Below are 24,210 nucleotides of genomic sequence, written 5' to 3'. Positions count from 1 at the left end.
CCCAAGAACCACGTGCTCTCAGCAGCCGGCCCTTCCAAGGGCGATGGTGACCGTGGTGATGTGGGCAGACACTCCTGATGCTCAGCGAACTCTCATCGCTCTCGCAAGTGGCTAAAATAAGAGTCCCCTTAGTTAAGGAAGAGAACCCTGGAGACCCCGGCTTGGCGTGGCTCCTCTCCTGTGGTCCCAAGGGCATCACTCAGACCCACTCCTGCCTTGCAGACCCACCCGGCGATACCCAGTGCCGAGTCGGCGCCTCCTCCGGGCACTCCCTCCAGAAGGGAGGTGAGGGCGAGACTCTCCATCACCATCTCTCCCCCGAGTCCCATCGCTTCCCTGCCTCCAGCACCAACGGGCAGAGGGAGAAGGGAGCACAGCACCTCTCTCTGTCCTCCTCTCAAGCCCCGGGCCACCCCCAGCCCCGATGGCCCACGCGCCACGCTGTTTGCTGACCAGGGCCAGGAGCAGCACGGCCCCGGAGGCACACCTCCTTGTTTAACGGGGAGGCAGGCTCCTGAGGTTCTGAGTGTGAATTCCAAATGCATCAGCACCTGGAGACGGGACCTGCAGTTCTTCGTGGCTGGCGTTCTACATCAGCTCACAAGATAACACGCTTACAGATTACAGAGCTGGGACAGACCCCTGTACAACCCACCCCAAGAGAAAGTGCCTTCCTTGTTCTCTGGCCGGACCTGGCTCAGGGGTTGAGTGTTGACCTATGAACCAGGAGGTCACAGTTCGATTCCCGGTCAGGGCACATGCCCAGGTTGCAGGCTTAATCCCTGATGTGGGGCATGCAGGAGGCAGCCAATCAATGATTCTCTCTCATCATTGATGTTTCTCTCTCTCTCTCTCTCTCTCTCTCTCTCTCTCTCTCTCTCTCTCTCCCCTCTCTCCCTCCCTCTCTGAAATCAATACAAATATATATTTTTTAAAAAGGTATTTTTCTGAGCACCAACTACTCGCTCGGCAGAGACCTTGCCCTTGAGGAGCTAGCAAAGCATGTCAAACTCATGGCCAAATAAGGCACACGGCCCGCCAAACTCGAGTTTGACTTGCTTGAGCTAGACAGACTCAGGCAAGCATGTAAACATGCTAAAACCCCCCATAGGACCCGGGCTGAGAAAGCTGGACAGATCAGAGGGGGAGCATGAAGAACACACTTTTTTTTTTTAATATATATTTTATTGATTTTTTTACAGAGAGGAAGGGAGAGGGATAGAGAGTCAGAAACATTGATGAGAGAGAAACATCGATCAGCTGCCTCCTGCACACCCCCCACCGGGGATGTGCCCGCAAACAAGGTACATACCCTTGACCGGAATCGAACCTGGGACCCTTGAGTCTGCAGGCTGACGCTCTATCCACTGAGCCAAACCGGTCAGGGCAAGAACACACTTCTGAATGTCGTCATCTCTGTGACTTGGGACAGCCTAAGTAACCCAGACACGCTGCATTCACGCATGTCCGTTTCTGAAACTAATCCGTGAATAGTTCATGAGGAAGCGGAAGGGGATTAGAGAATGACCTACACACGTAGCCTTTGTTCATGAAGAACAAAAATTCTAGAGGCCTGGGATAGTCAAGGCTACTACAGGAATATTCACACCTGAAGGGTTCAACTGCCTGCATCCTTGGGGCTATGAAGTAGATCCTGACACGAGGCAGGAGTAAGGCTCACCCACCTTGAGTCAGAGACGGGAGACCCATCTGGGGGGAGGGCCAGGAGAGGCTGGGAAGATCCTGAATCAAAGCAAAGGAGTCTGGACTTGACCCTTCTGCGGACAGGACGTGCTTAGGAAAGGGACGGCTCCTGCGACAGCGTAGGACGTGCTGAGTGGGAACGAGTACAGGAGAATGCACTCGTGTGGACTCTCAAGACTGTGACAAAGGTCTTTAGGGAACAAGTGATCCAGGATCATGGCATCACTGAACACAGGCGTGTGTGATGACATTATTTTCCCTTCCCGTGCCTCACTTTATTCATCTATAAAATCAGAATAATGGTGTCTGCCTCACACAGATATGAGGATTAAATTAATACGTGGGAAGCACTTGGAGCAATGCCTGGTGCGTAGTATGTGCTCAGTAAGTGTTAGCTTTCATTTTCATTTCTTTCTTTCGGGTGGGAAGGAGTGGCAAACAATCCACTCTGCTCAGATCAAGCAGAAAAGCAGTCTCAGTGGTTCTAATGTACATATCACATTTCACTCTGCCCGTGGAACAAAGATGTAAATTATTTCAAACAGACATGCATATACTTTAAAATACTGAGTTTATTTAAAAGATCAGCACAGTAAAACTGTCACACAAATAACTTTAAAGCGATCAATGATGAAGACAGACAATCCTATCAATTCAAGTGTACACATTAACTCCTCAAATTAAACCCTTTAATTTCCCTTGAAGCCTTTTTAATTCTGAGGTTATATAAGATTAATCAAGAAACATTAACATTAAACAAAAATCAATTTTGTACAAATAAGTGGGATCAAGCAGCTTAAACCATCACCTGGAACACTTGCACTTCAGAAAAACCCCAGGTGACAACACTCTATAAGCTACAAACAAGATTCACATTATTCCATGGGAACGTCTACATCACTCACTCTTCACATTTTTTTTTCACAAGCCTCAGGCAAGAAACTGAGGGAACCTTTTCCCAGGCAGTGGCCTTCTTTCCATACACATTCCTTTTTCTGAATTCAGAGCTTCTGAAAACACAGAAGCTTTTCTCTTGGTAAAATAGGACTTACGAGACGTTCGATGACCAAGCTATTATGGTTCTGAAGTTTCTTCCCTTCCCTGGAGACCCAGACCCAGAGGTCTTCATGTCATTCAAATTGGTTCTCTCCTCCCACCAGGTCTCTCTGGTCTGGAAACACCGACGTGTCTGCCTCGCCAGCGATGGAAGTGAGTTCTGCACCTCTGACCGGGCACAAGAGGCCAGGCCCACTCCGATGTGCTCTGATCTCCTCTGAATTCAGAGAAAGCTCTGTGTGTCCGAATATGTCCACTGATAGCAAGAGAAGACTTTGAGGAACTCAACATGTGAGAAGCCGCTAGGAACTGCACATGGAGAGATGTGTTGATTGTTGTGACTGACAACTGGTGGCTCCTGTTCTCACTGAGCTGCACAGGGCCGAGGTCTGGCAGGAAACCTGACCCGGCTCGCCTCGAGTCCGTAACCCGGTGGGAACCGGTCCTGTTGGGAAATGGCTTGACATGGAAACGTGAGCCAGGTGAGGGGACCGGACGGTAATTGCACTTTTGTGGGCACTGATCCACCTGTGGGTTCTGAAGCAACTTGAATCCCTGTATGAAATACACCGATCTGTTACTTTTCAAAACATTCTGATCACCAAACTGAGCCAGTGGAGGAATGTGGCAACAGGAAAATTATACATTCAGAAAATATATTATCATAATCAATTCACGTTTCCTGGGTACTAATCAATGTAACACATTCCACTGTAAACCACCAGAACCAATGCCATGATGATGACCTCACCGGCGCGTCCTTCCTCTCCTTGGGCAGCGCCTGGGCCTGGATGGACAGCCTGGATAAAGCCTGGCCGTGCCTAACGCCAAGGGTGGTGTCGCCGCTCCTGCAGTGGCACGGAGCCCCGTGGTGGAGAGCCTTCAGGTGGCAGCCTCTAAGAATTCCGAGGTGAACACAGCTTCCGCGTAGCCTTCGCACACGTCCCGAAGTTCAGCAGTCACGGACCCCAGAGCCTCGTCCACCAGCTCCTCTGAAAAGCTGAAGACAAACAACACAGCTGAAGGCATGCAGCCAAAGATGGGAGCCTTTCTTCACTCGGCTGGGGAACTCACCAAGTCAATTCTAAGATTTAAACGGAAATGCAAAAGGCCAAGGACAGCCAAGATACTTCTGAAGGAGAAAGACAAGGTGAGCCTTGCTTTCCTAGATATTAAGATGATGGCACTTAGAGACCAGAGTCTGGCTAGAGGGAGGGGCCTGAACTATAACCCATGGCCTCGCCCTCAGATGGGTGAAGCCAGTGGTGACCAGAAACCAACCAGCTGCAACCCAGTCAACCCAGACCCACGGACAGAAACTGGGCCTGCCTTCTCTACGGGATGGGATGGGGCAGGACACTCAAATTTGTGTTCTCTTTCTCCTTACACACTCACACACACACACACTCACACTCATACATGCACACACAATTTTTTCCAAACTGTTTCAGAGTAAGTTGCAGACTTGACATCCCTCAAGTGCTTCATTTATATTTCCTAAATAACCATAATTCTCTTAAATAACCATAATTATAAAAATCACAACATTAACACTATTATCTAATCTCATCTACAGACCTTTTCCAAAGCTTGCCAACTGTCCAAATAATGTCCTTTAAAAGAAAACTCCCCAGCCCAGGATGCCACGCTGGATTTGGCGGTCATGTCTCTTCACTCTCCTTTAGCCTGGAACCGCTCTCCGGCCTTTGTCTTTCAGGACCTTACTTTCTACAGAGTGAGGCCTTTTTTTGTAGAAGGTCCCTCAACCTGAGTTTGTCTGATGCTTCCTCACGGGGAGACTCGGGTGACGTTTTTGGAACTGAAGCCACAGAAGGGATCATGTTCCCTGAGGGCTCCTGTCACCCTCTCACTGCTGAGTGAACTGTTACCCTTGGTGACAGTGATGTCTGCCCGGTGTCTCCCCTGTGCAGTACTGTTTCCCCTTTGCAATTAATAAGTATATTGTGGGGAGATCTGTGTGATTATGTAAATATCTTGTTTCTCATCCAACTTATCTAAATCAATTATTACAGGGCTGCCAACACTGAATTTCTAATCTCATCATCCCTTCTCCATTTAGCAGTTGGCATTCCACTGTAATAAAAAGCTTTCCTTCTCCTTTGTTTATGTATGTATGTATGGATGGATGGATGGATGTATTCATTCATTCGTATAGGCTTGGCCTGGTAGATTCTCATTCAGTAGTTTGTAACTCATTACCATTATTGCTTATTTTGACACTCAGAATGTCCCAGGTTGGCCAGTCGGAGCCCCTTCCAGCTGGCTCCTGGGTGCTCCTGACAGGAGCAGCATTCTCTGCTCTGAACACTTCCCCTGGCGCACGATGTTCCAGGCTCCTCCTTCATTTCCCAGCCCCAGGCCCGGAATCAGCCATTTCTCTGAGGAACCCTGGTACCTTTTCATGGAAAATAGTATTTAGAAACAAAGATCTGGTATAAGTGTGCTCACTGCTACTGGTGCCACTGCCAGACAGACTCAGACAGACAGACAGACAGACTCCATGCGATAGTCTGTATCTATCAAAACTGCAAACTCGTAATACCTCCAATCCCAGTTCACCAGCTAGTTCATTCTAGCCTTCCCCTGGAAACCTGGCTCTCACTATTCACAATATACTTACTGATCTGATCAATCCTAAAATACAGAGAAGTCGTTTTAGAACCATTAACCCATGCACTGTGTATAGAAACCTACTCCCCAGGATCTAGTGTGTGCCTACAGACTTTTCATCTTTAACCAGAGGCACAGAGTCAGAAGACCATGTTCAGAGTCACTCAGACTCGTTCTTCTCTGTCCTGCCACCTTCAGCATGGTCTTGTTATTCACTGGACGTGCAGTCGGGGTCACTGTTTGTATCCAAGTCAGGCCCCCATTACTGTTAATTTGGATGGATATATAGGAAACATCAACATAGTTCCCAGAGTCGGAATTACACAAAAAAGGTAAATGCAGACAAGTGTCACTCACCCTCTCCTGTTACCCATTCCCATCCCAGTCGTTTGCTTACTTTGACCATCGTTTGCCTTTTAATTGGCATGTTTAGTTCTCTTTCATTTAATGTAATTCTGATATACAGAGTGCCCCCCAAATGTATACTCACTTTGAATTATAAAATCAGTGTGGCCCTAACCGGTTTGGCTCAGTGAATAGAGCGTCGGCCTGCGGACTCAAGGGTCCCAGGTTCGATTCCAGTCAAGGGCATGTACCTTGGTTGCGGGCACATCTCCAGTAGGGGGTGTGCAGGAGGCAGCTGATCGATGTTTCTCTCTCATTGATGTTTCTAACTCTCTATCCCTCTCCCTTCCTCTCTGTAAAAAATCAATAAAATATATTAAAATAAATAAATAAATAAATAAAATAAAATCAGTGTTTATTAACATGTAGTTCAATTTCAAAATTTAAAAGAATCTACAGAAATGAATAATTTTTTTGTCAACGCCTGTTTTCAAACTGATGAGCCTTCTGGTCCAGGCACTGCTTATAACTCAAAGCAGTGGAATCGCAAACATCAAGAATCATTTCGTTTGGTATATGTGTGCCCTCAATTCATCCGCTGTTGTCGGTTTTGTACCATAAAATTATCTTTTATTAATCCCCACTAAAAAAAAGTCTAGTGGCACTTTAGGATAAATTTTCTTTGTTTAAAGCTTAGTCTGGCTTCACCCATTATTTCAAATCAGTTAAACCCGAAGAGGAGTGAAAATTAAATGAGTTACCAGCTGTTAAAGTGTGTATACATTTTTGGGGACACCCAATATTTGAGGTTCTACTATGAAAACACTAAATATTTTCTAGTTGTCTATTTGTTCTCCATTCTTCCTTGCCCTCTTTCAGATATTGTAATTTCTCATTACATTCTTTTCTCGCTATGAATTTGTATTATTCTCTTAGTGGTCACCCTAGATTACAATGAGAATCCCTGACTTAAAGTCTAACACTAATTGATATGATTGAAAGATACCTTACAACACCATCTCTATCATCTCCCTGGCTTATGTGCTATTGTTACTGTGTGTTTTAAATGTATGCACACACCCTAAGACAGCAGTTTATTGTTTTATACAGTCAATATTCATTTACCTACACACTGACTGACCTTTTTAACAATTCATACCTTCTTATATTTTTGACCTTTCATCTGTGACTATTTTGCTCTGACTAAAAAATATCTTTTTAATGCAGTGGTTCTCAACCTTCTGGCCCTTTAAATACAGTTCCTCATGTTGTGACCCAACCATAAAATTATTTTCGTTGCTACTTCATAACTGTAATGTTGCTACTGTTATGAATTGTAACGTAAATATCTGATATGCAGGATGGTCTTAGGCGACCCCTGTGAAAGGGTCGTTCGACCCCCAAAGGGGTCGCGACCCACAGGTTGAGAACCGCTGTTTTGATGTTTCCTACTGTGAAGGTCTACTGGCAATACACTTTTCAGCTGTTGGAGCCTCCTTACCTTACTTCTTGAAATGTACTTCACTGGGCTTAGAACTCTGGGTGGCGAGTTCTCCTGTTTTAGAAATTTAAAAGCCTTAGCCGGTTTGGCTCCGTGGATAGAGTGTCAGCCTTCGGACTGAAGGGTCTCAGGTTCGATTCCAGCCAAAGGCACATACCTGGGTTGCAGGCTCAATCCCCAGTAGGGGGCGTGCAGGAGGCAGCCAATCAATGATTCTCTCTCATCATTGATGTTTCTCTCTCTCTCTCCCTCTTCCTTCCTCTCTGAAATCAATAAAGAAATATATTTAAAAAAAAAAAAAAGATATACTAGATCTCCCAGCTTCCATGGTCTGTTTTTTCTTTCTTCCTTCAGCTGATTTTAAGATTTCCTCTTCCTCCCCCACCTTCCCTCCGAGATTCCGCACTCTCTTTATCTTTGACTTTTCAACATTACTACGATATGCCTACGTATAGATTTACCTCTTTCTCTAGCTTGGGCCTTTTAGAACTTCCTGCATGTATGGCCTGATGTCTTTGATTCTGTGTCTGATGGGTCTACCGTTCGGAGCTGCTGTAGGACTGTTCTTGTTAGTGTCATCTCTCTCTGCTGCCTGGTTCTTCACCACCATACACCAGGCACTGTGCTTGAAAATTCTAACAATAATATAAGTCCTACGATGCTGTCCTATACATTCAGAGAAAATTCACGTTAGCTTCTGCCTGGTGCCTGGGGGGCAATAACCGGAACCACCTCGATACAATCCGAGGAATGAAGATAATCTGGAGCCACGCAGAGTCCTGAGAGGGCCTCCTGGCACCCAGGTCACCCCCACTTCAGGGTCCTCTCAAGTGAGGCCAGTACTCCCCCATACGGCAAGGCCGAGTCCCACCTCTGTCCTCAGACCTGGAAACGCCACCCACGTGCCCCAGGACTGACTCTGTAGCGCCAGACAGGGCTAACCTCCAGGGCTGCTGCTCCACGCGCTGCCCCAGTTATTCCGCGTCACCTGGTTACCTTCTGGTGCCTTCCAGCACGTCCGCTTTATTTTTAACCTAGCGTTTCTATTAAGAGTTATCCTCAGGGGAGAAGTGGTCCCAATTACCAGGTGCGTCATCAAGTGGTCACTTGTTTTTGTATTTGTTTTGCTTTCCATATTCCTACCGTGAATTCTTCTATATTATAAAATCATCATATTAAGAAATACCAAGCTACTCCGAATCCATTCAAACACATTAAATAAAGTATCTGTTTTCTTCTTTTTGTAAAAAAAAAATATATATCTTTATTGATTTCAGAGAGGAAACGAGAGGGAGAGATAGGAACATCAACGATGAGAAAGATCGCCTGCCTTCTGCACGCCCCACACTGGGGATCGAGTCTGCAACCTGGGCATGTGCCCTGACCAGGAATCGAACCTAAACCTCCTGGTTCATAGGTCGATGCTCAACCACTGAGCCACACCAGCCGGGTTGTTTTCTTCTTCCTTTTAACCTCCCTCACCCTGCGCCCACTCTGGGAACCACTCCTCCTGGCGCTCTGTCCTCCTACTCCAATCGGGATTGGTTGCTTTCTATGCTCACTGAGACGTTCTCTTGGAAACAGCTTTGGCCATTTTCCTGGAAGGTCCCTGTTGTAGCCTAAGTCTCCTAAGTCCTGCCTTCCTCCTTTTCAACGTGCACCCTGGACTGGTGGCGTGCACCCTCCAGGAGCTTAGTGACAAAGTGCACGGGAACTAGATTTTTGGTCACTGTGCACCCCTGACGTGTCTTTATTTTACCCTTATATTTAGCTGACGATTTAGCTGAGCACAGACTTGAGGCTGAATTCTGGAAGCTCACTCCAACACCTGCCAGCAGTGCTGCTCCTGAAACCAAGGTGCCAGTCTCAGGTCTGATTGTTGGAACAGGCCCAGTTTTAAGTCTCGGGAACCTTTTATCATAATTTCCGCACACTGGGATGTTCAAATTTCCTTTGCAAAATGATGTGCCATGGTGTGTTCTGTTCTATTCATTTATTCATTTATGTATTCACTCATTCACTAACTTGCAGTGGACAAATGATGAACTCTTCCAATCTAGAGATTAAGAGTCTTCTGAGAAATTTTCTTATAGTATTTCTCTGAATTTTCCCACTCCCCATCCCTCTGTTTCCCGTTCTCACATTCTGGGACTCCAATTACACAGATGTTGGACACTATAAACTGAAAATCTGTGTGCCCTCCACCCCATTCATATCTAACAGCCCAATCCTCAAGGTGATGGCATCTGAAGGTGGAACCTTCGGAAGGTAAGTAGGTCCTGAGGGTGGAGCCCTCACGAATGGGATTAGTGCCCTTATGAAAGAGACACGAGAGAGAGGACCTCGCTGTTGGCTAAGTGAGAATACAGCGAGAGAGGATCTGTTTGCAAACCAGGAAGCAGGCCCTTGATCAAGGTGTTAATTTTGTTGTTTAAGCCACTCAGCCTATGGCATTTGCTATGGCAGCCAGAGCTAAGACATTGACAGAATAATCCTCTAACTTTTAAAATATCTTCTTCCCTATTATCCATTCTTGGTGTGTTTTTTCAACTCTACTTCCTGAGAGATCTGACTTTTTCTTTGAATCCTTCTAGTGAATTTATTTCAGCCATATTTTTTATTTCTAAAAGCTTTTGTTTCATTCTTTGAAAGTTTATTTTTTAATAATATCCTGTTCTGATCTGGCAGGTGTGGCTCAGTTGGTTAAGCATTGTCCCATGCATCAAAAAGTCACTGATTCTATTCCCAGTCAGGGCACATGCCCAGGTTGCAGGTCTGGTCCCAGGTCGAAGTGTGTGCAGGAGGCAGCCAATTAATGTCTGTCTGTCTGTCTGTCTGTCTCTCTCTCTCTCTCTTTCTCCCTTCCTCTCTCTCTAAAATCAATAAAGACATATTTAAAAAATTACTGTTCTTGTTTCATGATGTAATAGCTCCACTTACTTCTCTGGGAATATTAATTTTGTTTTCAATGCTTTATTCTCCTTCCTGCACTGTTTGGCTTCCTCCGAGCTTTTTATGTGTAAGAGGCTGTGCATCTTTCCTGGCTTTCATCAAATGTCTGCTATCTTCCGGAAGGAGCGTTTGAACCACGCCTCCTGTTTCCTGACTTAATTGCACCTATGCCTTACCAGCACCCGGTGCTCCCCGTTCCTGCGCTTTCCCAGGTGTTTCTGCATAAATCAGCTTGGTTCTTGGCTCTCCCTGGTCTGCTAAGTCATCTTATTTGTCTAACTGCTTTATGGCTTCCAAATTTTTATTGCTATTTCTTGTTTGTTCCCATTTAAAGGTTCATGCCTTTTATCTATTCTCTTAGTGACATACAGTTGGGTAGAGACACGGGGCATAAAGATGAATACACATGCTCAGTCTGTCTTTTTCACCCAGAAGTCTCCCGATTTGTTTTTAAACCAGGAACCCTTGAGAGTTTGCTTTCATCAAAAGCATCACATCACCTAAGCCTCTCCTGCACAGCCACTCTTATTTACACCCAGGCTACATCATCTCCCTTTGAGCACGCAAGCAGTGCTTTTTCCTCAGTGTAAGTAGAAATGGAGACATTACAGAAAAAACATCGAAGATTCCCTCACATAAGAAGCTATTAAGTGAAGTCAACTGTCTTAGGATAATTTTTCAAGGTCTCTCACTTTGGAACACTCAAATCAGAAACAAAACCAAGACTGAAACGGAGCTAGAAAATTCGGATGCACCGTCATGTAAGGGCCAAAGACTGCAGCGGAGAACATTTGTAAAGATCCAGCCATATTTTAACAGCTCTGGCCTCTACCTGTTAACCTATCATTTCCTATAGGCTGAGAGCTTTCCCTACAGCAACAAGACAACTATGAACAAAGCGTATCATTTATCAGGTGGGAAGAACATACACGGGAGTCTATCTTCCCTGGCTTGTTTTTGGATTTCCCAATATAGCAGTTAGCCTCACCACCCACACAGGCTCTGGGAGAACAAGAGAGCATCTGCAGGACTGTGTTCACACAGAAGCAAGTGAGGTTTGCCTACTCTCCTCCCCACAAAAGACACGGCATCTCTACCAGCACCAAAGGCGCAGGTACTTTGAAGGGCACTGTCTGTTAAAGGGCACTGTCTGCTACATTTTTTTATTTCTGATCCTGCCCAGAACTCCACTAGAATAAAAGGACATACACAAATACATCACTCTACAAGGAGAAGAAGAAACAACAGTACATGAGAAATGACCAAGGTTTTCAGGAAGGAAAACGCACATGGAGGAATCCTAACTGACTCGGCAGGACAGAGGGAGCACAGGAAGCTGAAACCCAGGAGTCTGTCCAGGGAGATGCCAAGGGAAGCAAGCTGGCTGTCTCACAAAACAGACTCAGGACCCAGGAATTGGGAATCGGGGGTAAGAGTGCCAAGGACCCTGCAGGCGGAGGGAGGTCTGGGGTGGAAAATGAGGGCCTGGGTTGACATTCTGCAGGATGAGCAGCGAGACTGACAGGTGTCCACCCCTGCTCCCGGCAGCGAAGTGACAATCCCTCCTTCACCCCCACAAATGAAGGTGTAGATTCTTTGGGAAAAACAAACCCGTAATTTTAAACTCAGCCAAGTCATCAATCAAGTACGTCTCCACAGAATAAAGACACTTTCAAGCTGGCAAATCTCAAGAATGTTCCTCCAGTAGACAAAGCAGGATATGCTCCATCCGAGTGAGAGAGAACACCTAGAAAGAGGGCGATGAGAGCACTGGACATAAAGCCTCTGACCTGGGAGGGAGGCGACCGAACACGCAGGGCCATGAAGGAGGAAGTCCCGGAGCAGGAGCCACAGGGCCGACTTAGAGGAAGCCAACCAGGCTGGGGTGGGACGGGGAGGGCCTCAGGAGAGAGAGTGGGGTGGAGGCGAGAAACAGAGATCAACTGCTACATCTTATCACTGAGGAAAAGGACACTGAGATTTTGGCTAGTGGGTGGGTTAAAGTTCATAAATATCTAAAAGAATAAGCAAATAAAAAAGAGGCAACTGTTAACTCCTGAGATATGTTTCAAGCTTGTTCAAGAAAGAAATCATAGTATACTGCCTGACTTGATGATGAAAAAATATTTGCATATTTATAATAAAGTGATATTCAAGAGGAATTTAAATTTGGGCCCAATTTTCAAAGAATGGATTTCAATTAACTATTTACATTAAAAAAATCTTATCTGTTCTTCAAAAATTTAGCAGCAGTGGGACTATGTTTCAGGACTCCACGAAACGACCTCAGAAGGAGAAGGGCTAAAGAGCATGTTGCAAAGCCCGAAGGCCTGCTGCTACAGGCCCGTCTGTCTGTCCAACCCTGAAGGCTTCGAGACCACCCTGCTTCTGACCCAGGACTGTGTTCTCTGGTGGACGAGCCCTCCCTCCGGCCACAGGAAAGCCCCGCTCTGCCTAAGGAGGGGAGGCCACAGCACACTCCCTTGGCGACATCACCCAGGCTGCTCCACAGTCTCTTCTCTCTGGGAAGAGGACGTTCGCAGAGAAACCTGGCCACTAGCCCAAAAGCAACCACTGGAACTCCAAGGCCGAAAGCATGAGACCGTGGCCAGTCCTTCCCCAGCCTGTCTGTCGGATAACGTTTGGCACGTGGCATGGAACATTTACTGACCTTTCAGCAATCAGCCACGGATTGAAGGAGCCCACGGCCTCATGGGAGACCATCCGGAGGTACTGGTCGTAGCGGCTGCAGTAGTCTCCGATGCTGCGTCGCATTCCGGGGGGGACCAGGAGGGCAGTCCGACCCTTTCTCTGCTCAGAATCTTCTGAAGGAAAGAGGAGGGGAGCCTCTCTTTTCTCCGATTTCTCCTCTGTTCCCATACTATCATCCAGGGAACTGAGAACAAATAAAAATGATGACAACATTCAAATCACCTGTAAGCAAGGGCAAACTGTTCACCCACCCTCATGGTTTGCCAAAAAGGCTTACTTTCATTTCTCTTTCTCACAATGAACAAAACTCAGTGTTATCACCACTCACTGTTTACCCTCTCCCCTGGAATAACCCTCCACAGGGTAGAAGCTCCTGTCCTGTAGTAATTTTCAGTATAACCACCGCGCCTTCATGATGCTTTCAACAGAAAAATCCAGGCTCTTTAACATGCAACATTTTTCTTCTGTTTTTAATATATATATATTTAATCCTCACCCAAGGATATTTTTCAATTGATTTTTAGAGTGGAAGAGAGAGGGAAAGATAGAAACATTGAGAGAAATACATCGATTGGTTGCCTCCTGCACGCACCCTGACCAGGGCCCAGGCCAGGGAGGAGCCTCCAACTGAGGTACATGCCCTTGACCGGAATCGAACCCGGGACCCTTCAGTCCCCAGGCCAACACTCTATCCACTGAGCCCATTGGCTAGGGCAAGATGCAACAGTTTCTATGCCCATCTTATAAACACACTACTTTACTGAGCCATCTTGGAGTTTGGCAAGATCTTGCTCAAAGAATTTCCCTGTGTCTTGTGGGAACTGAAGGAATATGAAACTCATCAACATCGAAGGCAACCAACTGCAATGAGGTCAGTCTCGTTAGCACTTACTTGCCATTCCAGGGCCTTTCCAACACGATGTGCACGTCTGGGTCCTTGCTGGCTACTGTCTTTGTGATCCTGATTGGATGAGGAGAAAGGGGTCCTTCACTTACTGCTGCGAGTTTTTGGTCTAGAAAAGGAGAGGCATCAAATGACTTCATATAAAGGAGAGTCGGTACAGACCAGAGCTGTCTCTGTGGCCAACCACCCGTGAGAAGTCACAGGCACCCTCTTTAGCATAATGGGTTTAGCAGGCAGTGCGATGAAGATAGAAGAGGTGAATTCAGAAGTTACTGAGACACAAGCCGAGGAGGAGTCGCTGTTAACAGCGAGCTGCTGGAAGCCTCTGCTAGCTCCGAGACGGCGGAAGGAAGTCTGTGCCCAGCCCCAGGCTCGCGGGTTCCCGGACCAAGCTGCTCATTCCAGGGTCTTCAGCAGTTGGGTTTGTTTTTTAACCTTTAAATGGTTTAATTAGGGCGAGGGAAAAACCCACTTACACCTGAGCACTTAATTAGCTGACTTAATTTGTGGCATTGCTGGAAAATCTGCATAATGTGATCGGAACATTAACTTAGTAACTAGACCCTGCAGGCTTGACAGCTCTTTTGAGTTCTGAATTATTTATAATTTTAAATGTATTTCAAGTGTAGGAAGATTTGTCCTTCTCTTAGGTAAGGAGACTCTCTAAGTCAAAGAACTTTCTTTAACTCATTTATATGCTTGTGATTTCTCACTGTCAGAAATACTGCAAAAGTCTGTTTTTGTAAAAATAATGCTGAGTACAATCAATTTTTAATTGTTCACAGAAGAGAGGACATACACTTAGACCAGTGATGGCGAACCTTTTGAGCTCAGCGTGTCAGCATTTTGAAAAACCCTAACTTAACTCTGGTGCCGTGTCACATATAGAAATTTTTTGGTATTTGCAACCATAGTAAAACAAAGATTTCTATTTTTGATATTTATTTTATATATTTAAATGCCATTTAACAAAGAAAAATCAACCAAAAAAAAATGAGTTCGTGTGTCCCCTCTGACACGCGTGTCATAGGTTCACCATCACTGACTTAGACCCTGCACCACTCAAGAGTCACTTTAGATGTGTGACGCCGCTGAACACACCATCTGACAACTGGAAACAGGGTTCTTTCTATGAGTCCGTGATTCTGGAATTCAAGTGTCTGAAAACTCATCTTAGCGCTTAGTGTTCTAAGGAGCTCCTCTTCACTGTATCCCTAGACTTTATGCAGAGTCATAGACAGTGACTAATAATTCAAGTTGCCCTGGGAAAAGGAGGACATGGAGTTCTAGGTAAGACTGCCTTTTGCACGATGCAACCCAACTCTGGGGCCAATGGCCAACCCACCTGTGAAAGCATGCTTCCCTCTGCTTCCACACAAAAAGGTGCCGAAGTGCCTGCCCATTCACTGAGCAGGGTTCTCCTGGGCCAGGCCTGTGCCGGGTGCAGGGGAAGCACAACTGAATCTGACCAACTTGCCGGCCTCAGAGAACCTGTGGCCGAGCTGGGAGAGGAGACCTCGGAACAAACAGCTCTACAATGGCCGACAGGTCGGAGCCCATGGGCGCCCACAGGCCTTCGAGGGAGGGAGCCAGGTTCCAGTCCAGGCATCCCAGGCGGAGCACTGCACGCTCGGTCCACGGGAGTCATGTGAGTTGGGCCCCAAGTGTGGTGTCGACTGTTTTACGAGGATGAAAATGGGAGCGGGATTAGGGTTGGGGTGAAGAGAGAACCAACAGGAGCAAAGAATAGAGCACTTGAAAATGGCAGAAAACATAAAAGGAACAAGTCAGTATTGTGCTTTGATGACTCATCCTTCTGTCAAAATTTGACATGGAGAACACTTTTTCTAAAATGACACCCACCCCAAACCCATATTTTAAAAATATTATATGTGAAGCCCTGGTCTGGTGGTTCAGTTGGTTGGAGCGTTGTCCCGTACACCAAAAGTCTGCAGGTTTGATTCCTGGTCAAGGCACATACCTAGATTGCAGGTTCAGTCCCCAGTCAGGGCACCTATGGAGGCAACAGATCAATGTTTCTCACATCAATGTTTCTCTCCCCCTTCCTCTCTCTCTCAAATCAATAAAAACATATTCTCGGGTGAGGATTAAAAAAAATTATATGTGACATAGGCTACTGTTGTAAACCATCTACACCCGCAATTTCCTTTACAGCCCTTAGTAATCATCGTACTTAAATTCCTTCAGAGGTAATGTTTAACCACCTTTTATTCACCTCCTTTCATTGAGGAAGGCAGTAACTGATAAGCCTGCATTAAACAGAATTGAAGTAACACTTCCCGGCCAAAACTGTGAGAGTAGCCTAGCAACTGCAGCCAAAATTTGTCTGAATGAATTTTTACAAGTGGAGGAGAAAAGGAAAGGTCTTTTCAACAAATGGTATGAGAACAAATGGATATCCATTAAGGAGGAAAAATGAGCCAACCTCTACTTCAAACCACAGGCCAAATTTATTCAAGATGAATCAGACTACACATGAAAGCTAAAACCATAAAGTTTCTAGAAGAAAACAAGACACTCTTCTCAAATTGGGAGTAGGCAAAGGTTTCTTAAATCAAAGAAAGCAAAAATGACACAAGAAAAATGGAAAGTTCGACTTTGTCAAAAGTAAAAGTATCTTCCTATAATAAAACACATTTGAGAAAGTAAATATGTGAGCCACAGATGGAGCAAAATATTTGCAAACAGTAAGGAGATCAGTGGCTGCTGGGGGAAGAGAGGGACAGTGGGAGGGCCTGCAATGGGTACTGGGTTTCTTTTTAGGGTGATTCTTTTGTGTAAAAAGGTTCTAGAATTAGAGAGCAGTGATGTTTGCACAACTTAGTAAATATACTAAAAACTACTAAAAGAATGCATTTTATGGTATGTAAATTATCCTATATAATAAAACCCTAATATGCAAATCGACCAAATGGCTGAATGACCGGTCACTATGATGTGCACTGACCACCAGGGGGCAGACGCTCAATGCAGGAGCTGTCCCCTAGTGCAGTGATGGCGAACCTATGACACACGTGTCAGAGGTGACACGCGAACTCATTTTTTTGGTTGATTTTTCTTTGTTAAATGGCATTTAAATATATAAAATAAATATCAAAAATATAAGTCTTTGTTTTACTATGGTTGCAAATATCAAAAAATTTCTCTATGTGACACGGCACCAGAGTTAAGTTAGGGTTTTTCAAAATGCTGACATGCCGAGCTCAAAAGGTTCACCATCACTGCCCTAGTGGTTAGTGCGCTCCCACAAGGGGAGCGCCGCTCAACCAGAAGCCAGGTTCACGGCTAGCGAGAGCCTCTCCTGCCTCCGCTGCAGGCAGGCAGTAAGGAGCGAGGGTTCCCAGACTGCGAGAGGGATCCTGGACTGCAAGAGGGTGCAGGCCAGGCTGAGGGGACTGCCCCCCCCCCAGGTGTGGGCCTCTAGTATCTTAATAAAGTTGTTATTAAAAATAACTATATATGGCAAAGAATGTATACCCAGGATGCATAAAGAATTCCTACAACTCAAAAGTAAGACAACCCATTAGAAAAATGTACAAAAGATTTGAATACTTCACCAGGGAAGATATAAAAATGGCTAATAGTCACTTGAAAATGTTCTAAACCTCAGTATTCACCATGGAAATGAAATTTAAACGACAATGAGATATCACCACATGCCCGCCAGCATGGTTACAATTAAAGACTGACAACATCAAATGTTCGCAAGGATATGGAGCAATAGGGACTCAATTAGATGGGAGTGTAAATTGGTACAGACAACTTTGGGGAAAGGTTTGATAGTTTTTTATAGTTAAGCATACACCTATCCCATGACCTGGCAAACCTACTCTTGGGTGTTTATCCAGGAAGAATAAAAACTTACAGTATGTCCACACAGGCTATGCATGAATATACAGGGTGTTCCAAAAAAATGTATATGCACTTTGAATGATTAGAAAGTCAGTGTTTATTAACATACAATTCATTTTCAAAATTTAAAAGAACCTACAGAAATGAATAATTTTTTTGTCAGTGCCTGTTTTCAAATTGATGACTGTTCTGGTCCAGGCACTGCTGATAGCACAAAACAATGGAATCACAAACATCAAGAATGATTTCAGCCCACCGGCATGGCTCAGTGGTTAAACGTCAAACTGTGAACCAGGAGGTCACAGTCCAATTCCAGGTCAGGGCACATGCCAGGCTGTGGGCTCAATCCCCAGTGTGGGATGTGCAGGAGGCAGCCAATCAATGATTCTCTCTCATCATTGATGTTTCTCTCTCTTCCTCTCCCTTCCCCTCTGAAATCAATAAAAATAGAAAAAAAAATCATTTCAGTTCAGTATTTGTGCATCTTCAATTTGTAGACTGTTGCTGGTTTTGTATAGTAAACGTCATCTTTTTTTTTTTTTAAATATATTTTATTGATTTTTTACAGAGAGGAAGGGAGAGAGATAGAGAGTTAGAAACATCGATGAGAGAGAAACATCGATCAGCTGCCTCCTGCACATCCCCCACCGGGGATATGCCCGCAAGCCAGGTACGTGCCCCTGACCGGAATCGAACCCGGGACCCTTCAATCCGCAGGCCGACGCTCTATCCACTGAGCCAAACCGGTTTCGGCTTTCATCTTTTTTTTTTTGTTAATCCTCACTGGAGGATATTTTTCTTATTGATTTTAGAGAGAGTGGAAGGGAGCAGGGAGGGGAGAAGGAGGAGGAGAGAGAAAGAAACATTGATGTGCGAGAGCCACAACAATTGGTTGCCTCCCATGTGTGCCCCCATCGGGACAGGGAACCTGCAACCCAGGTATGTGCCCTTGATCGGAATCGAACCCGCAACGCTTGGGTTCAAGGGCTGACTTCTAACCACTGAGCCACGGCAAACTTTATCTTTTATGTATCCCCATAAAAAAAAGTCTAGTGGCACTTTAGGATAAATTTTCTTTATTCAAAGCTTAGTCTGGCTTCATTCATTATATCAAATCAGTTAAACCTGAAAAGGAGTGAAAATTAAGTGAGTTATAAGCTATTAAAGTGTGTATACATTTTTTGGGACATGCTATATTAATAGCAGATTTATTTCTAATAGCTCAAAACTAGAAACAAGCAAATGTAGATGCACAAACAAATGGATAAACTAGATGTGGCACATGCATAAAATGAAATACTACTCAGCGATGAAAAGGAATGAACTGATCCAAGTGTGGTGGGCTGAATAATGGCTTCTCAAGGTGTCCACATTCTAATCCCTGGAACCTGTCAATGTTCCCCTCTATGGCAAGAGGGACTTTAAGGTTCTTGAGATAGGAGAGTATCCTAGAGGATCGGGGTTGTCCCTAAATGTAACCCAGGTGCCCTATACTAGGCAGTCACAGGAAGATTTAACCACAGAAACAAAGTCTGGAGTAGTGTGGTCATAGTGAAGGAGCGCAGGCAGCCTTAGAAGCTGCCTACACCTTGACTTCAGGCTTTTAAGGCTTGATTCAGACTCTGACCTCCAGAAGTGAAAAATAATGTGTGTTTTAAATACTGAAACGGTGCTTTGTTACAAAATTAAATTTGTTACAGTGGCAACAGGAAATGAGCAAGACAGATAAATCTAAAACATCACGCTGAATGAAAGAAGTCTTAGGCAAAGAACATATGTAGGCATGATTCCATGTATGTGAGAGTCTAGAACAGGTAACTAATTTACAGTGAGCAAAAAAGCACAATTATTGCTTAGGTCATGGGAACTGACTGGGAAGGAGCATAAGAGAACTTCTGGAGGTGATGTAGTCTATATCAGCAGTTCTCAACCTTTGGGGTTCGAACGACCCTTTCACAGGGGTCGCCTAAGACCATCCGAAAACACATATATGATTACATATTGTTTTTGTGATTAATCACTATGCTTTAATTATGTTCAATTTATAACAATGAAATTGGGGGTCACCACAACATGAGGAACTGTATTAAAGGGTTGCAGCATTAGGAAGGTTGAGAACCACTGGTCTATATTTTGATAGGCATTTGGATAACAAAGATATGTCCATTTATCAAAACCCATGAAATGACAGTTAAGATTTGTGCATTTTATTATAAGTAAATTTTACCTCAAAAGGAAAAAGAGCCATAAATAGGAAACTCTAGTTGCTGATACACAAGTTGAAACGTATAAAAAATAAGGTGAATTGATGGATGGACAGAATATAAATAAAGCAAGCAAATATAGCAACATGTTAATTGTAGAATCTATGAGGTTGGTATATGGGTGTTCACTGTAGAATTTTTTCTGTATGTTCAAAATTTTCAGAATATAATGGTGGGGGAAAAGTGAGGGGAGCACTCACCATTTTTTTCTTCCTGCATCCAAAATTGAGGATCAGAATACACAATTTTATTATATCTTTGGCGAACTGTCTCCTGGTATTTCTTTAAAAAAAAAAAGTTTAATTGATGAGAATAAATTAGTTTCATTACAAACCAGAGCTAGCAAGAATGTCATAGCTCAGCAGATACATTTGATACAGACACGTTGCCAGAAATGAGCATCTGCCAGGCCAGGAAGTGATTAGCTTATGAGATGAAGTCTAAAATTGAAGCCATTAATCTAATTAATCTAATCTAGACCAGCGCTGCCCACTGGAGCTTGCTGTGAGGATGGAAATCCTATCTAATAAAGAGGGAATATGCAAATTGACCGTCATGCCATCACAAAGATGGCTGTGCCCACAGCAGAGGTGGGATTCCCGTAACACAAGATGGCTGCACCCACAGCGGAGTACAAGTTCCCATAACAAGCCTTAACAAGCAATCAGCAGGGACGTGAGGCTGCGTGGTGCTGGACCGGAGCAGGGGACCTGAGGATGCGCCCCCACCCAGCGGGGCTTGACAGGGACATCAAGGCGTGCCCCCTGCCCCGGCCCGGGGCACCTCAGGCCACGCCCCCTGCCCTGGCACTGGGCCAGGGGACCTGAGGCTGCGCCCCCTGGCTGGCAGGGGCTTGATGGGGGACTCAGGCCATACCCCCTGACCCAGGCCAGGCAACCTGAGGCCGTGGCCCCCACCCTGCGGGGCTTGACGGGGTTAGGGCCAGACAGGTCTGGATCTAGCCCAATGGGGGTGGGGCCGGCTGGGTCTGGGTCTTGTGCGATTTTGAGGTGCATGTGGGTGGGCGGGGACTTGACTCTGGTTCCCCTAGCACGCCCCAGACTCTGACAGGAGGAAGATTTTCATATACATTTTACTAATTTGCTTTCATCTTTGACACTTCTATTATAGAGAAAGGACAAATAGCAATATTAAAATATTTCCTCTAATTAATTCCCTTTTAATGTGCACGAATTTTGTGCACCGGGTCACTCGTGGTCTATAGTTGTCGTGCCCAATACAGTAACCACAAACTACTGACCACTTGAAATATGAGTAGTGTGTTTAATCTTAATTAATTTATATTTAAATAGCCACATTTGGCTAGAGACTACCATTGGACACCAGATCTAGACAGTTATTCCCAAGACAGGGAAATCAGTTAAAAGACTAGGAGAAACTACACATCTTTTAATTTTCAAAAAGCAACATAAAATTGTCTTCCCGCGAATGTCTCTGTTTAGCAGCAAAGCCACGATGAGATTTAATCATGGTGCAGTTATAAAGAAAACGCTGAATTGGTGTTAGGAGACCGGAACGGAGTCTCATCCCAGCTCTGGCGGGAATTTTTGTGACCTTAGCCATATCACTTACTCCCTATTGGTCTCAATTTCCTGCTCTGAGCAGTCCTGGGATTGGGTTGGGTGCTGTCTGAGACTGAAGATTCTGAGAAGCATTCTAAAGTCATATGGTGGAAATTACAGGCAGCAAACGTATCTGTGATATGTCAGGATCCCAGGCCAGCTGGGCAGCAGAGGCAGATGAGCAGCATTTACGAGCTGAGGCCTGAGGAAGCCCATGTCCTGGTGCTTTCGGAACCACATCAGCGATACCGGGGGTAACGATAACGGTTGCTTCCTGAGGTATGTGTCAGGTACTAAGCGACTATCAGCACGATGAGGCTTCACGCCATGTTTTATCTTTAAAAGCACCCTACTTATTAGAGAGGATAAGTGGCTTTATCAAGGTCAGACACCTGGTTGGCAGTTGAACTAGGATTTAAAACCAGTGATGTGATTCTGAAGTCCTGCTAATCTACAGAAACGCACGCAGAGGACCTGCGCTCAGCAGGGGCCAGGCGCCACCTCCCCACCCCACCACCACCATGGCCAACCAGAGCCTGCAGCCCAGACCTTACTTCCATTTCCTCCATTCGGAGCAGCATGGTCTCCAGACACAGGCCGTCCCCTAAGGTGGCTAAGGCGTCAGGCTCCAAGATCTTAGAGTGAGTCACAGCCCGGAGCTCACGAGTGGTATCTTCCAAAATATCGTCCAGCTGAGGATTGTTGTTGGATTTACAATCAAGAGCAGTAGCCTATGAAACAAGGGAGGAGGATGGGAAGGCAATCCAAAGCCAGCAGAGGAACCTAAAGATTAAGGCTGATCATAACCCACCACATGGTGATCCAACTGGCAGTTTTTACCTCCTCTGAGTTAGTAAATATCAAAATCATTAACATCAGTACAATTTTTACCAGTCGTTTAAACAGTAGCATTAACCAAGTAATACTAGTATTGTCTGTGTAAAGTATCCCAATAATAGTTCACAGAAGAAAATATATTATTAATGGCCAGTAAAGATGTGAACAAGTATCCAATCTTAATCAAAGTTAAAGAAATAAAAATTATGCCCATGCACCGAAAGGTTGCTGGTTCGATTCCCAATCAGGGTACATGCCCAGGTAGCCAGCTCAATCCCTGGTGGGAGGCTTGCAGGAGGCGGCCAATTGATGTTTCACACTCACATCAATGTTTCAGATGATACCCAACCAACCGCCAGGGCTAAAAGCATTGACTCTTGATGGTGCTGTGTATGAAACTCTTTACAACAATCCTGATGTTTAACAGCGGCCACAACACTAAATACTTTTCTTCTTCCATAAGTTATAGTAAAGACCATTTAATGCAAACTTATCTGTGTAATTCTTACATAGAAAGCTAATCATTCTTTTTGTTGTTAATCCTCACCCGAGGATACTTTTTACCACTGATTTTAGAGAATGTGGAAGGGAGGGAGGAGAGAGGGAGAGAGGGAGAGAGGGAGAGAGGGAGAGAGGGAGAGAGGGAGAGAGGGAGAGAGAGAGAGAGAGAGAGAGAGAGAGAGAGGGAGAGAGACATGCAAGAGAGACACATTGATTGGTTGCCTCTTGCACATGCCCTGACCGGGCCAGGGATTGAACCTGCAACCCATAACCCTTTGGTGTTCGGGCTGACATTCTAACCACTGGCCAGGGCGAAGACTGACTATTCTTTTTTTTTTGACACCTGGATGAAGCATTTTATTTTATATATTTTTTTTTGATTAAGTTATTACATATGTGTCCTTATCCCCACATAACCCCCCATCCCCCCTCATCATGCCCAAGACTGACTATTCTTAATAATATTCACACATGTCCACTTCACAGACAGCATTTATAATCACTTCATTTGTGGAGTTGCCTCCCTAGCCTCGTTATTTTACTAGAATAAAAGTATCACTTGGTGGCTATCTGCACCAGAACATAGCATCCCCGATTTGTAAGAGCTAAATGCAGGCTTTCAGTTTCCAGTCTCAGAAGCCTCACCTCACATGAGATTCTGTCATAAAATATTGTACAATAAACTTCTAATCACAAAGATTAGGAACATCAATGCAAGAGAGACACACTGAGATTTAATCATGGTGCAGTTATAAAGAAAACTCTGACTAATAATTACAATAGGGATACATTCTGGAAACCTGCTACCTTCCTTCCTGTTCCTAAGGCGGCTGGACTGGTGGCGCTTCCTTCCAACTCCATCCTGACCCTGAGAGCTGCACACCTGCTCCGCGCAGACACCGTCACCTTGTTTCCACCCTGCACACGGGGTCAGTGGTGCAGTCGGCACCGTCCGCTCACAGCCTAGGCAGGTGGGAGCACACCCGTGGTCCTCCAGAGGCTGGACAACTACAAAGCCCGTTGTTCTTCCCTCAAATGTGATCACTTTTCCTTGGGCTATCTTTTCTCTCTGTGCGGCCAGATACTGATCATTACTGGACACTCAAAATATGCTGGCCCTGAGTATAAAGGAAATTAGGCCAGTAATGAGCAAAACCAGCCTGAATGAAAGGAAATGAGGACAGCCATTCTCCTGCCGGAGGCCATCAGCATTCAGGGTCACGCAGTGCACCCACGTTCTGTCATCACGAGGAGCGCAAAAGAGCCGCTAACAAGAACCGGTGGCTCCAGAGCTGTTTGCAAGGTGGATCTAACTCCTCATGCTACATACACACTGTAAGCATGAAC

At 45.2% G+C, this 24,210-nt stretch overlaps 1 protein-coding gene across 3 annotated transcripts in view; it reads right to left on the bottom strand.

The window, feature by feature from the left end:
• Positions 1-2,258: 2,258 nt before the first annotated feature.
• Positions 2,259-24,210, bottom strand: part of KIAA0753 (KIAA0753 ortholog) — a 58,920-nt gene continuing 36,968 nt past the window's right edge. For 2 of the 3 annotated variants that reach the window (XM_006100666.3, XM_006100665.3), the window contains exons 14-18: positions 22,080-22,256; positions 20,143-20,224; positions 13,794-13,914; positions 12,861-13,085; positions 2,259-3,760 (exon numbers count right to left, since the gene is read on the bottom strand). In XM_006100666.3, coding sequence (XP_006100728.1) covers positions 3,643-3,760; positions 12,861-13,085; positions 13,794-13,914; positions 20,143-20,224; positions 22,080-22,256 — 723 coding nt within the window. In that variant the 3' untranslated portion in view covers positions 2,259-3,642. Of the gene's footprint in view, positions 3,761-12,860; positions 13,086-13,793; positions 13,915-18,770; positions 18,804-20,142; positions 20,225-22,079; positions 22,257-24,210 lie in introns of those variants that run through there. The other variant, XM_023764211.1, reaches the window with a different exon arrangement.

Source organism: Myotis lucifugus, unplaced genomic scaffold (assembly GCF_000147115.1).
Source record: "Myotis lucifugus unplaced genomic scaffold, Myoluc2.0 scaffold_322, whole genome shotgun sequence".
Classification (NCBI taxonomy): Eukaryota; Metazoa; Chordata; class Mammalia; order Chiroptera; family Vespertilionidae; genus Myotis; species Myotis lucifugus.
This window is presented reverse-complemented; position numbering and strand designations above follow the sequence as displayed.